This window comes from Dermacentor silvarum, chromosome 7 (genome assembly GCF_013339745.2).
Source record: "Dermacentor silvarum isolate Dsil-2018 chromosome 7, BIME_Dsil_1.4, whole genome shotgun sequence".
Classification (NCBI taxonomy): domain Eukaryota; kingdom Metazoa; phylum Arthropoda; class Arachnida; order Ixodida; family Ixodidae; genus Dermacentor; species Dermacentor silvarum.
The window spans coordinates 71,311,709-71,324,731 of NC_051160.1; the positions used below are offsets into that span (position 1 = coordinate 71,311,709).

General features: G+C 46.4%; 1 protein-coding gene across 2 annotated transcripts in view; it reads left to right on the top strand.

Annotated features, from left to right (window-relative positions):
* The first annotated feature begins 10,615 nt into the window (after positions 1-10,615).
* Positions 10,616-13,023, top strand: part of LOC119458195 (uncharacterized) — a 49,430-nt gene continuing 47,022 nt past the window's right edge. Inside the window, exons 1-2 of one of the 2 annotated variants that reach the window (XM_049670835.1) lie at positions 10,616-10,735; positions 12,037-12,166. In XM_049670835.1, the coding sequence (XP_049526792.1) occupies positions 10,681-10,735; positions 12,037-12,166 (185 nt within the window). In that variant the 5' untranslated portion in view covers positions 10,616-10,680. The remainder of the gene's footprint in view (positions 10,736-12,036; positions 12,167-13,023) is intronic. The other variant, XM_037720019.2, reaches the window with a different exon arrangement.

The window sequence follows — 13,023 nt, forward strand, 5'->3', positions numbered from 1 at the left end:
AGGCTAAGCAGACACCTCCTGTCACTTGCCCCATTTGTTCGAGAAAGTATCTTAAGCGGTTCATAGTAAGCACTGCACGGCTATGGGCTTACCCGAAACCCGGGCCCGGCCCGGCCCGTGGGCCGGGCCGGGCCGGGTACAGGAGTTTTTTCCACGGGCTCGGGCCGGCTCGGCACGGCATCTGCTTTTTGACCCGGCTAGGGCCGGGCTCGGGTTTTTTGACGCGGCCCGGCCGGCTCGGCTTTCTGCGAGTTATTCTCGGGCTTCCACTCTAAAATGGTATTTTTCGGTCTCGGGCCGGGCTCGGGCTTAAGGTAAAGGGGTGGCGGGCCGGGCCGGCGGGTAACGTAGACTATTTCCGGGCCCAAGGCCGGGCCGGGCCGTCTCGCCATAAAAGTTTTGATCGGGCTCGGGCGGGCCGCCCAATGTAAAAACGGGCCCGGGCCGGGCCCGGGCTGCAAATCGGCCCGTCGTGTCTAGTTCTAGTCTTCAGGCACTTCACTTAATATATTCCTGCTGATAACAATAAGGTTGTGTATAATACCTAAAAATTTGTGTTCGGCTGACCGATAGTCTTCTCCATTAGGTCATAGAGGTGTTCGGATATGCCTCTCTTGTTCGAAAGGAAAAACCTGTGCTTTTTTGAGGGTTAAATTTAAAAACGCATTTTCTTGTGCCACTTATAAAGTTTGTTTAGCCAAGCTGTAGCTGTCTTCGCAGTGCTAAGATTGCTAACTATCTGTACGTCTCCACATAGACAGACACAAAAGTGTGCGAGTATGACGGTATGTAAGATTTCATTTTACAATAGAACGTACCAGCTCAGCGCTCCACCCTGCGGTACACTGTCCCGTGTTAATGACATCGAGAACTGCAATTGCCCCACTCTAACACGAAACGTTCTGTCAACAGGTAGCTCTCAATAATGGTCAGCAAGTTGCCGCGTAAACCCATTCGAGAAAGATCCCGAAGGATCCCAAAACGCCACGTAGTATCATCGCCTTTTCCATAATCAAGGACTACAGATACTACCAGCTGGTTGGATTAAGGCTTCCCGGATGTACATTTCCATGCGAACAAGCTGGTCTGTCTTCGATCTACCTTCCCTGAAACCGCATTGGCATGGGTCGAATATTTTGGTTTCTTCAAGATATATAGCAAGCGTTTGTTCACTATCTTTTCAAAGAGTTGCATAAGCACTCGTCAACGCTATAGCCTAACGGTTTGCCAAGGAAGGGTCCTTACCCTGTTTCGGAATGGAATTGGTACTTGCCGATCTTTCCAGACGAGGGAGTCTGGCCGAAGACCATATAGCATTGTAAAGAGAAAGAAGGGTTTTGTGTTTCAGAGGGCATGTTTTTACATTTCATGTATCATAGCGGTCCGAGCCTGGGGATATTTAATTTATTGCGCGTTATGCTGCTTGAAGCTCTACTGTGCAAAATGGTCCTTGTATAGCTCGCCTTTTGCACTTTTTCGTTTTAATGGCTGCCGTTCTATTCGATTTTTTGTGTCATTTGAATGTCAGGGTATGGCGACGAACTGGATACATGTTCAAAAATAGCACTGCACGGGCCTCGGGCTACCCGAAAGCCCGTGCCTGGCCCGGCCCGTTGGCCGGGCCGGGAGAGGAGTTTTTTTTTCACGGGCTCGGGCCGGGCTCGGCACGGCGTGTGCTTTTTTTGACCCGTCCCGGGCCGGGCTCAGCGTTTTTTGACGCGGGCCGTGCCGGGCTCGGGCTTTCTTGCGAGTTATTCTCGGGTTGTCAACTCTGAAAACATGTATTTTTTTCGGCTCGGCCGGGTTCGGGCCGGGTTTTCGAGTCGGGCTCGGGCGGGCTCGGGCTTAAGGAAGGGTGGCGACCGGGCCGGGCGGTAACATAGATTATTTCCGGCCGGCCGGGCCCGGGTCTCGCATAACAGTTTTGATCGGGCTCGGGCGGCCACCCTGTGAAAACGGCCCCGGGCGGGGCCCGGGCTGTAAAAATCGGCCCGTGCAGTGCTCTAGTTCAAAATGGGCGCCTAGTAAGTTCGCCTGGTCTTCCATACTGTCACCCTGAGTATTTACTAAGGGCAGGGAGTAAGGTTGTCGACCTTTTATTCTGTTCACTCTGTTCCAGACCTTTGTCTCATCTGTGTAAGAGTTAATTCCTGATATATATTTTTGCCAACACTCTCTTCTAGCTTGTCGGCGCGTTCTCCTTCCCTGAGATTTGACATGCTTGATTTGACCGCACATTTCTGCTTCTTACACGCGTTACGACACTTCTCGTTCCACCATGGAACACGGCGTTTGTTAGATAATCCGTTTTTTTCTGTGATACATTTGATTGCGGCATCAATCAGAAAAAAGGTGAAGTATTCAACCGCAGCGTCCAGGCTTAGAGCAGAAATGTCAGCCCACGATATGAGACTAGTTTTTCGGAATTGTTCCCAGTCGACTGAGTCAGTTTTCCACCGAGGAAACTGTGGGGGACATTCATTCATCGTCGGTGTACAGAGAACTATCGGGAAATGGTCGCTCCCGTATGGGTTTCTAATAACATTCCATTTAAGATCAGGTAAGAGGGTCGAAAATGCAATGCTGAGGTCTATAGAGGAATACGTTTTACTCGTATGTGCAATATTATAATATATAGGTGCCTTGCTATTCAAGAGGCACGCACCAGAAGAGAAGAGAAACTGTTCAATCAGTCGACCTGGCACATCGCAGTGAGAATCACCCCATAAGTTGTTGTGTGCATCTAAGTCTCCTAGAACCAAATACGGTTGGGGCAATTGGTCTATTAATGTTTGGAATTCATGTTTATGGAGCTGATAGTGCGGGGGTATGTACAAAGAGCAGACGGTAATAAGCTTGTTTAGAAGCACAGCGCGAACGGCCACTGCCTCTAGGGACGTTTGAAGTTGTAGATGTTGACACGCTATATACCTTTGTCGAGTATAATGGCTACACCGCCCGATGATGTGACGGCATCATCACGAACTTTACGGAAAATTGCATAATGACGAAGGAAGTTAGTGTGTTTGGATTTAAGATGGGTTTCCTGTACACACAGCACTTTTGGAGTGAATTCGTAGGGAAGTTCTTGAACATCATCAAGGTTTCTAAGAAGACCTCTGACGTTCCACTGCATAATTTGCGTGTCCATAATGAAGTTAAACTGGTGCTGTGTGTACGAAAAGGAACGTGTTTTAGCCTACAGAGCCGTTTGCGGACCTGTAATTTTGGTTTTGTCTTTTCTAGAGCGGTCCAAAGAATTTGGCCGCTCTTTAGGTGCTGGCTGCACCACCTTGCTTGGAGTAGTGTCCATAGCCTCTTGCGAAGCGCTGGACACTCGCTCTAACGAGCGATGTGTACGTCATGTAGCCTTCGCCTCGAGGGACGAAGGCTGTGGCCTCACCATCCCGGAGGCCGATGGATTCTCCTTAGCCTCTGAGCTGCGATAGCTGCTGACAGCGCTAGTGGAGGCTTCTGGTGCGGCCGATTCCGAGAAGGGCAGGGCAGCCTGAGCTGCTCCCACCACGAGGGCGGGTGGCAGTCGCCTCAGTACGCTGCGCGTGCCTTGGGCAACCGCCGTGGTCCGTCGTGGTGCTGCCCCCTGTTGCACCACTTCGGCAAAAGTTTTCATTGAAAATGAAGGTGAAAGACGCTGTCGTGCTACCCGGAAACTGATATTCTCTTTGACATTGATAGTAATTATCTCTTTTTCTTTCTTCCAGGCTGCGCAAGATCTGGAATATGCAGGGTGGTTGCCATCGCAGTTCGCGCAATGGGCCTCAGCAGTACATTCATCAGCAGAGTGATCTTTTGTAGCGCATTACGCACAAGTTTGTCGTCCTCGGCAGCTTTGAGAGGCATGGCCAAACCTCTGACACTTGTAGCAGCGTCGTGGATCTGGAATGTAAGGTCTTACACGCAGTTTGAGGTAGCCGGTTTCTACTGCATCCGGGAGTGTGCTAGAGCCAAAAGTAAGTACTGTGTGTTTGGTTGGTAGTTCTTTGCTGTCGCGCCTAATTTTTATGCGTTGTACATTTATAACGTTTTCTTCTTTCCATCCATTCAGGAGTTCTTCATCAGTCAAATCCATGAGGTCGTCGTCTGAAACCACACCCTTGACGGTGTTCATTGTTCGGTGTGCACTAACAGATATGGTTTTATCGCCAAATGCCACCAGGTTTGTAAGTTTCTCGTACGGCATTTTGTCTTTTACTTCAGTCAGAAGGTCACCACTTGCCATCTTGGTGGCTTTGTAGCCACTTCCAATCACCTCCGTGAGACATTTTGACACCAAGAAGGGTGAAATGTTTGTCGCTTTTTTGTCTGTGTTTTCACAGTGAATCACGTGAAAACGTGGGAAAATTTCATTGGACTTTGTGAAGAATTTGAAGCATTCATCGGTGCGCTCTCTTTTAAAGCGAAGCTTTGTACCTCTACCAGCCAAGGGTTCTGTCGTGTCCGTCGTTGTAAGCAAAAAACGATCCCGACGAACCGCTAACAATTGCAGGTATAGCAGTATAGCTTACTTGAATTCAGGCATTCAGTGTACAACTAAGCATTCGTTTTCGCAAGAAAAACCACAAAAACAAGCTTCAAAGTCATGAGCCAACATGATGGATGATAAGGGCTGCGGGCAAACAACGGAAACAGGCTCGGCTCGGTCCGTAAGATTAGATTGCAGCTGTTGCAAAGCTTATGCAGCTGCTTGAAAGAGGGTTGACGTCATTCGGAACCTTTCCAGCCTAGTAACTGCTTCGATTCATTTTCTAGACTACCCCACTATGGGGTAGTCTAGTAGTGTATATCACACCGATCATAAAGCAGTAGTGAACATTGTTGGGAAGTAAATAATAATAAAGGCCGTGGTTAACGTTACGTTGTAGTGTGTGAAATATCAAGTGCGCCGCAGTCACCGTGAGGGTGGCGTAAAAAGCTTCGCTTTCCAACCACCTTCACAGGGTGGATTGGCGGGCAATTTTTTTATCAGAGGGAGATCAGGGAGTTTGGGGTATGAGGATGCCATACAAATTAAAGTGATTTCGGCAGCGGTGCCAGCCGCACACCGCGGAGCCCGACAAGGGGACGTGACAGGGTTGTTATAAACAAGACCTGCCAACGCCAGCTGTACACAACCACTATAACAAAATATAATGACCAAGGTTGGCTATCTCACACAAAGTTAACCCTAGCTGCCTGGAAGATCAGAAATTCAGAAGTGAGAAGGAGACAAGAAAGATTGAAAGTGAGAGAAAAAGACGAAGATTGAAGAGGAGGACAGCAAAAGGCAACTACCGATTTCCCCGGGTGGGTCAGTCTGGGGGTGCCGTCTACGTGAAGCCGAGGCCAAAGGGGTGTGTTGCCTCCGTCGAGGGGCCTTAAAGGTCCAAAAACCCGGCTTCGGCTCAACCCCCAGGATCCCCTTTTCCCCGGACACGGCTAAGCCACGCACGGTTAAACGCGGCAGGGTCCGACACTCATGTGCTCGGGTCCAACGTTGCAAATAATAAAGCCAATTCCTTTAAAATTAATGGTATTGTGTTATCAGGTAAACAACGACTGCTGCCCTTTTAGCGAACTTGTCGGTAGAATTAGCTAACTTTTTGTGTGTTTAGCGAGCAGAGCTATGACAGAACAGGCAGCTACAATTTAGTGACTTTGCAACGCGGAGAGTTGCTTCTAAAATGGCCGTCTAGAACGCACATTGTTTTATTTGTATTTGTTAAGCTACATGTAAGCTACCGGAATTGGGTGCGCGATGCATGGTCGCCGTAATCCCGATGACGCTACTGTTGCCTTCACATTATGGACCTTGACACCGTGTTTGTGCTTCACAGCTCAGTATTCTCACTTAACTCATGTTTGCATGCTCACAAAATGCTTGCTGACAAAATGCATGCTCAAGAAATGCGGTGTTTCTATTCTTTACAACACATATATGATGGGTCTTAGCGCTGCGGGTTGTGCAGTTTCCCTAAATGCGTTTATTGGCGGACGCTCGCAAACGTAAAATAGAATAATTTACCAAATACTAATGCAGTGGATTTCACGGTGACAGCTGTAATAAAGCAACCGAGTAATGAGGCATACAACATTTATAAAAATAAAACTTGCAGCTTACTTGCTAGTTGGCTCACGTTTACGGAAAACATATTGTGCAAATATTGACACGCTACGAAAGGGGCAGAGACATGGACAAGCGCAAACGCTTGTGTGTTTTTGCGCAGTACCTCTTTTCTAAACAACTGCAACAAGGCATGGATATCAGAGCGGCCTTTGAGCGAATCTGAACGCACCGCTTCCGTTTCTCGAGGCTTCCGAAAAATTCATTACTGCGCAGAACATTCAAGTAGTTCTACGCCCGGTCTTTACAAAAAATTTTGTAGAAAGTCTATGTACAGTCTTTAGACATTTGTCTATGAAGTCAACCGACTTTCTATAGACATTTCTTTAGACTAGTCTACAGACAGTCTATGAACTTATGGCTATACACTTTTTGTAGACTAGTCTACAAAATGTCTGAGTCTACAGATTGACTTTAAACAGTCTATAGATTAATGTGAATTCACTTTTGTAGACAAATGTCTGCAGAATGTCTATAGACAAGTCTATAGGCTTGTATAGTTATACATTTGTACACATAAATTTATACAATGTCGATAGACTATCTATAGACTATTCCTATAGACCAGTCTATAGTCTGTCTATGAACCTATTACCTTACACGTTTTATAGAATGTGGTCTGCAGACTATCTATATATAGACAGTTCCTGTAGATCAGTCTATAGCTAATCTATGCACTTCAGCCTTACAATTTTGCCGGCTATTGTCGATACAGAGTGTTCCAGCTAATTTAAATGTAGCGAAGTTGTTCAACGAAGTATTAAAAAAGACAGCGCTATCAGGTCCCGTTTTAAGACATATGGCGTGAATTCGGCCTTTCAGAGACATGACCTGTAGGTCTTTTTATGATAGTATACCTTGACCGTGTTTTTTACCTTTTATTTTCATTGACCAGCTTGGCTAAAATAGCTGGGACGCCCTATTGTGGTAGGAAGACGGCAATTTATTGTTTCTGGTCGGTGTGCGGGGCCGATATTCGAAAATGCGCGGGCTTTTCCGAGCTTGTGCTCGGCGTGCGGGGCCGAAAAGCGCGGGAGTGAGCGTCGCTTGTGCGCGTGGTCGGTGCGCGTGCCGGGAGAGACCATCTGGAATGACGGGGCAGCCAGGCTGACAGAACGGGCAGTGCAGCGAGATGGAGCGGACCGAACGCCGGCCCACGTCCCGGTATCCCGGTCCTGCACTGCGAACCGGGCGCCGCCCCGGCTTCTACCATCGTCGCGGGTCTTGCTGAGCTGGGCCTCGTCCCGGCTCGCACGACCGCTGCCGTGCTGCCAGGCTCGGGCTACGTCCCAGAGCCCTGGTCCTGTTCTTCGAACCGGGCGTCGACCCGGCTTTCACCCCACTGTTGTGCTGGGCTTCGTCCCGGCACTCATCCCACCGCTACGGTGCTAAGCTCGGGCTATGACCCAGAGCTAACGCTCCGGAACCGGGCTACGTCCTGGTGCCACCCTGAACTTCAACCGCCACCCGTATACCCACCGCCGTCAGAGCCAAGTCCGCCGAGCCGTCGCCACGAGGCCGGACTCCTGTTTAGAATTGTGAGAGCTCGAGCGTGACACTTATCCAGCTTATCTGTATAGTTCGTGTTCCCGTATTCGTCCCATGTGCCGTTCGTGTCATAAATACGTCTCTTTGTGTCTCTGGTTGTTTTCTTGTGCGTCTGGCTGACCTGCGCCCACAACATAATCATCACACCTATGTAGTAGCTAATAGACTAAATTTTGCCAACTATGTTACGGCAGGCAATGTTATTCTGCTTAAATATAAGCGCTCAATGCTGGGGGTTCTTAATAAGCAGACTATTGGAAATGTCTATAAAGCTTTATTGCATCCAGTATGCATATGGGAACATACGTAGGGAACTGTAGATAGAAAAGAATGCATGCAGATGGAAACAAATTAAATTATGGGGTTTTACGTGCCAAAACCAGTTCTGATTATGAGGCACGCCGTAGTGGGGGACTCCGGAATTTGGACCACCCGGGGTTCTTTAACGTGCACTTAAATCTAAGTACACGGGTGTTTCGCATTTCACCCCCATCGAAATGCGGTAGCCGTGGCCGGGATTCGATCCCGCGACCTCGTGCTCAGCAGCCCAACACCATAGCCACTGAGCAACCATGGTGGGTTGCAGATGGAAGTAGTCAAAAATCTAAAATGCGAGTAGTCGTGAATCTTTATGTAAGGCTGCATGACCATTGGGTACATGCACATTTAAGAAATATTAGTCACATGCAATGCATCCGCTTGGATGAAATCTATCTACAAGTTAGTTTAAATTTTTTGACATATGGCGGCAACAAAATTTTGAAGGTATATTATGCATGTGCACCTGTCGCTTGCCATATGCATTGATGTTAATAGATTATTAATGCTCCTGAACCAGCCGCACTCTCATATGTTGCATAAACAAATATTGCAAGCAATTCCACTAGTGCTGAATCATGCAGTGCGAAAACGAAAACAAGTGTACCGATATTCAAATAAGTGTTTTTATTGAACGATATAATAATTTATTAAAATGCATGTATTGTGCTGTCATCAAAAGAGACTATTTACATATTTACAGCTACTTCCCCTTGGCAAGCACGGTTGCCAGGCTGGCCTTGACCTTCGTGTCAGTCGTTCCGAAGGTGTTGCAGGTGCATGCTGCCAATAAGTATATGCAACAATGTGACTTTGTTCGTTCAATAAGCAGCTTAATAGTCAATAGTCGGAGTATGAGAAAGAAAGCCATTGCAGACTGTTCTAAGCGGAAATAAATTGCAATTCTTAACGTGATAGTTCAAAACTGCAGTCACTCTTTTCAGCATGTTCGTTCTGCACGGGCACATTGCATTAAAAGCCGAAAAATGTGCACATAATCCAGCCGGCTATTTTTGTTTCAGCAATTATTATAAGAATCATTTGGGATTCTCGCATTCGTATTTTTTTATTTCGGTAAGTTGACTATGTGTCATATGAACCTGTCTTGAAACGAAACGTACCATTGGTAGCTGGCACCAGCAGCCATTACGGTTGTCTTACAGCTCATCGTACTGTAACATGATGAAACGGTAAAATGGTACTGATTCGTATTGGCATGTAGTTTTTAGTCAGAGGTAAACCAAATTAACTAGAGACACATGTCATGAGAGAAAATTACATGCAAACTACTAATAAAGCGTAAGAAGAATACTCATCGAAGAGTTTTACCTCACATTGTTGCATCTTTCTGTGTCCTTGTCTTCCCTGCTGTAATCGTGTCATCATGAATTACGAACTTGGCCAAGCCATTGTCAGCTTTATTAAACAACTGATTCAATTCAGCTAAATCTATTAGTGCATTTCAAGGGACTGACGTGTTATTCGTTTTAACTAAAAATTACGTATTGGCAGTAATTTGGCAAGCATAAAATCACAATATTTGTTATTGCACCTAAACTGCGGGTGTCATAGACTGCCAGGGAATTTTCGTGAAAGCAGCTATGAAAGCAACCACTTCTTATGTACTCACCACTCCTCTCTGTAATGCCCTCGTGCATTGAGAGTATGTAAATAAATACATAAGAAAGTAAATAAATAATAAACAAGTAAATAAATAAATATATAGTGGTCTACGACTTGGTACTCTCATGGTCCTTTCGTTAACTTGGCATGTATCAAATTTGGCATAGTATGACAACAGTGTATGAGAAACATAAATGATATGTCATGACATGATTGTCATGATATGTGTGTGAGATAGGACATGAAACAGCCGCCTACTTCTTGGTGCTCTCATGGTCATTTCATTAACTTGGTAGGCTAAACGCACACTGCTTCGCATAACAGCGATTCCCATGCGTGGGATCTGCCGGCTTTTTACTTTTTTTTTCGCGAGGTGTTTTATAATGTAGCTAGTGTTTCCGTGAATTAACCGAAAGTTATGAAATGAGGGAAAACGCAGCCCTACCACTGACCGGTGCATTCGCATGTCGCTTCTTACTTCGCCATTGACTAAGCCCAACTAGAGAACTTCTGAAGCCCGACTTATGAAAGCGCTTGGCCTGCGTCATAGCGGAGCGAATTGCGAATAACATGGCGACCACGCGACAAAAAACGTGCGCATGACGGGACCACGCATGAATTGGCGCAAGGGCCTCCCTACTTGAAAACTTCTGCCGTAAGTGGGCGATTACTTTAGCCAGGAGATTCGCCGAGCGGTCGCAGTCTCGTGCTCCTCCGCTAACCACACACTGCTTCCTAGCACGCAAGAGCATTTTTCATTCGACTAGCGGTATAAACAAGTTCGTCGCCTTCCTTGACTATCTTCCTTTTTTCTCTCACTCCCTCCCTCTTCTCACGTGCCTCCTAAGCGGAAATAGCGTGACCGCCTGAAAGCCTCTAGCGTCCCACAATAGTAGCAGCCAAGCTGGCGCTGATACACACCTGGTAACGACATTGACCTTCACTAGAAATCCCTTTCCAACCGGTTACTTCTTTTGTTTTTTCGTGTGGAATATGCGATAACTTTCTCGAGACTTGCGACTGCCGGTCACTTCGAATAGAACACTACGCGACGCCACTCCTGTCCCATCATGGCTTCATGTCGTGGTTATTGCTTGCTCATTTTTCTGGTGACACCGCTGCTTGGTGAGTTTTCTTTGTCGAGTGCGCTACGTATTCGTTCACTAAATTTCCTTCACTGATAAACGAAGGCCCTTTCGGAGCCGAACTTTCAGTTCTCCTATCTTTTGTGTATTCGAATGACTAATTGAGTGACCTGTAAACTAGTCAAATAATAGCGCACCCAAGAGGCCCATCATTATATATATATCAGACTGTTTTCGTTCCTTGTGAATCTCTGGCTACTGTCAGCTTTTACATGTGCAAGAGAACTGATGGTTGCGACAAGTATTGAAAACAACCGAAGTAATTTTTTAATGACACAGAAAACAGTACTATCGACAGATTGCTTGCGCATTATTACCGTCACGACGAAGTACTTGTACTCAGGTGGTAAGAGGTATCTGCTGCTAAGAGAAAACTGCGCAATCGGGTATAGCTTCATCGGAGGACGCACAGGCGTCGACTTGGAGTTTTCGCTCACAGCGATCAGGCTAACAAAAGGTCATGTGTAGATATCACCAGTACTTCAGTTCCGGTTCCGGTTTGGGTGAAAGGTGTTGCATCCGTGGAGAATTATAGTGAGCCCAGGAAGCAAGAACAGTTCTTTTCTTGATTTATTGAGCACGTCCTCTATTTTCCGTAAGGGGAAGCCTCAATAATTGCGCGGTCACGTGTCAAATAGAGGGTGTTTTTTTTAGCTGCACCAAATTTTGAAAATCAGAAAAAATATATATCTTGGTCCCGTTATGTTTAGCATTCGGGTGTACGGATTGGCAGCCTCTAGATCCAGAGCAATTTCCACGCATATGTGCGTAATTAGCGAAGTTACGGTAATTAACTTTCTAATTATCAACAATAGGTGGCTACAGCAAATGAGTACTTTGTGGCCCAACCTCGACACTACCTATCTCAACGATCAAATTTTGAATAGCGGAGTTCATGTGGGATCTACGTGAACAATTAGTTCCCCTTGGCAGACTCCTTGAAACCGAAACTGGCCGCAAAAAGAGCGTCTGTGTCGTCGATGTCGCCCCCCCCCCCCCCACCTTTCGTCCCGTCTCCGAGGTCACCGCCTGTCCGGCCCCACGAGCACCTTCCGTTATCTCCTTGCTGTTTGCGGCAGCTACAAAACAAAAATCACCCTGTTTGGTCGCGCCCACGAAGTGGCGCCGTATACAATACACTACACTATAGGGTGACATAGAAGCTGCGCAGTTTGTATCAATTCATATGACCTCTGTTGAGCCTTGGGGCGGACAGAATTGTCAGATATGGTAATTATGATGGTGACTCACAGCCTGCACTTGTTCGTCTTTTCCTTACAGGCTCGAGCCAGCTACAGCTAAACGCCGGCTGCAAGGTGGAAACCTTGCACGCGTGTGGAGAAGACTACATTCCCTTTACCAAAGGCCCCCACCTGCACGAGTCCGGGAAGGAGCTCGAAGACGGATGCAAGTGAGTGATGGCGTATCTGTTCACTAAAAAGGGACTTGGGGCCATAATGACAAAGCCTGTTGATCGTAAAGTAAAGAGATCTTTGCGATTGACCAGACACCTTCGCTAACGCGCCCCTGTTAGCATTGGCCGGCACATCTTACGAGCTGCTCAGTGTGCGAATGGCTTTGTAATACGGTCATACTTCATGACCTACGAAAAAATTCAGACGGCAGTCGCTAATTGTGACACAGATTTTTCCTAAGAGTACAAACTCATTGCCAATGTTACGCCAACCGAGCGCAAAGAATGGTTTCCTTTGCACAAGTTCACTGGAAGTGGGTGGCTGATAACTCAGCAATGTTTCTGCCAAGTGTGAGCAGCCTGAATGCGTTCTTTAATATTGCGAAAGATTTGAGAGTACTTAGCCTTCATGGGACCCGTCTGTTCAGAGCAGCTTCAATGCCTTCCATCTTACGTCCGCTTCTTTGAGAGTCGAAACAGTTGGATTTGCTTCCTTGCTTCGATCATCATGTCTCAAAAGAAGAGCTAAAGCCACAAGAGCAGCAGCAGTAGCAGCCAAAGAGAACAATGGCAACAACACCAACAACACCAACAACAAGAACAACAACAAGAACAACAACAAATAATAATAATAATAATAATAATAATAATAATAATAATAATAATAATAATAATAATAATAATAATAATAATAATTTCTCCATCAATCAATCAATCAATATTTATTTATCGTGCCCAGGAACAACTATGAGGTCTACGTGCTGGCGGATGCATACTTATAGAGCAACAAGAAAAAAAATGTTGCAGGGGAATATCAGTAACAAAAATCAATAAAAAACACAGAATAAGCAGTT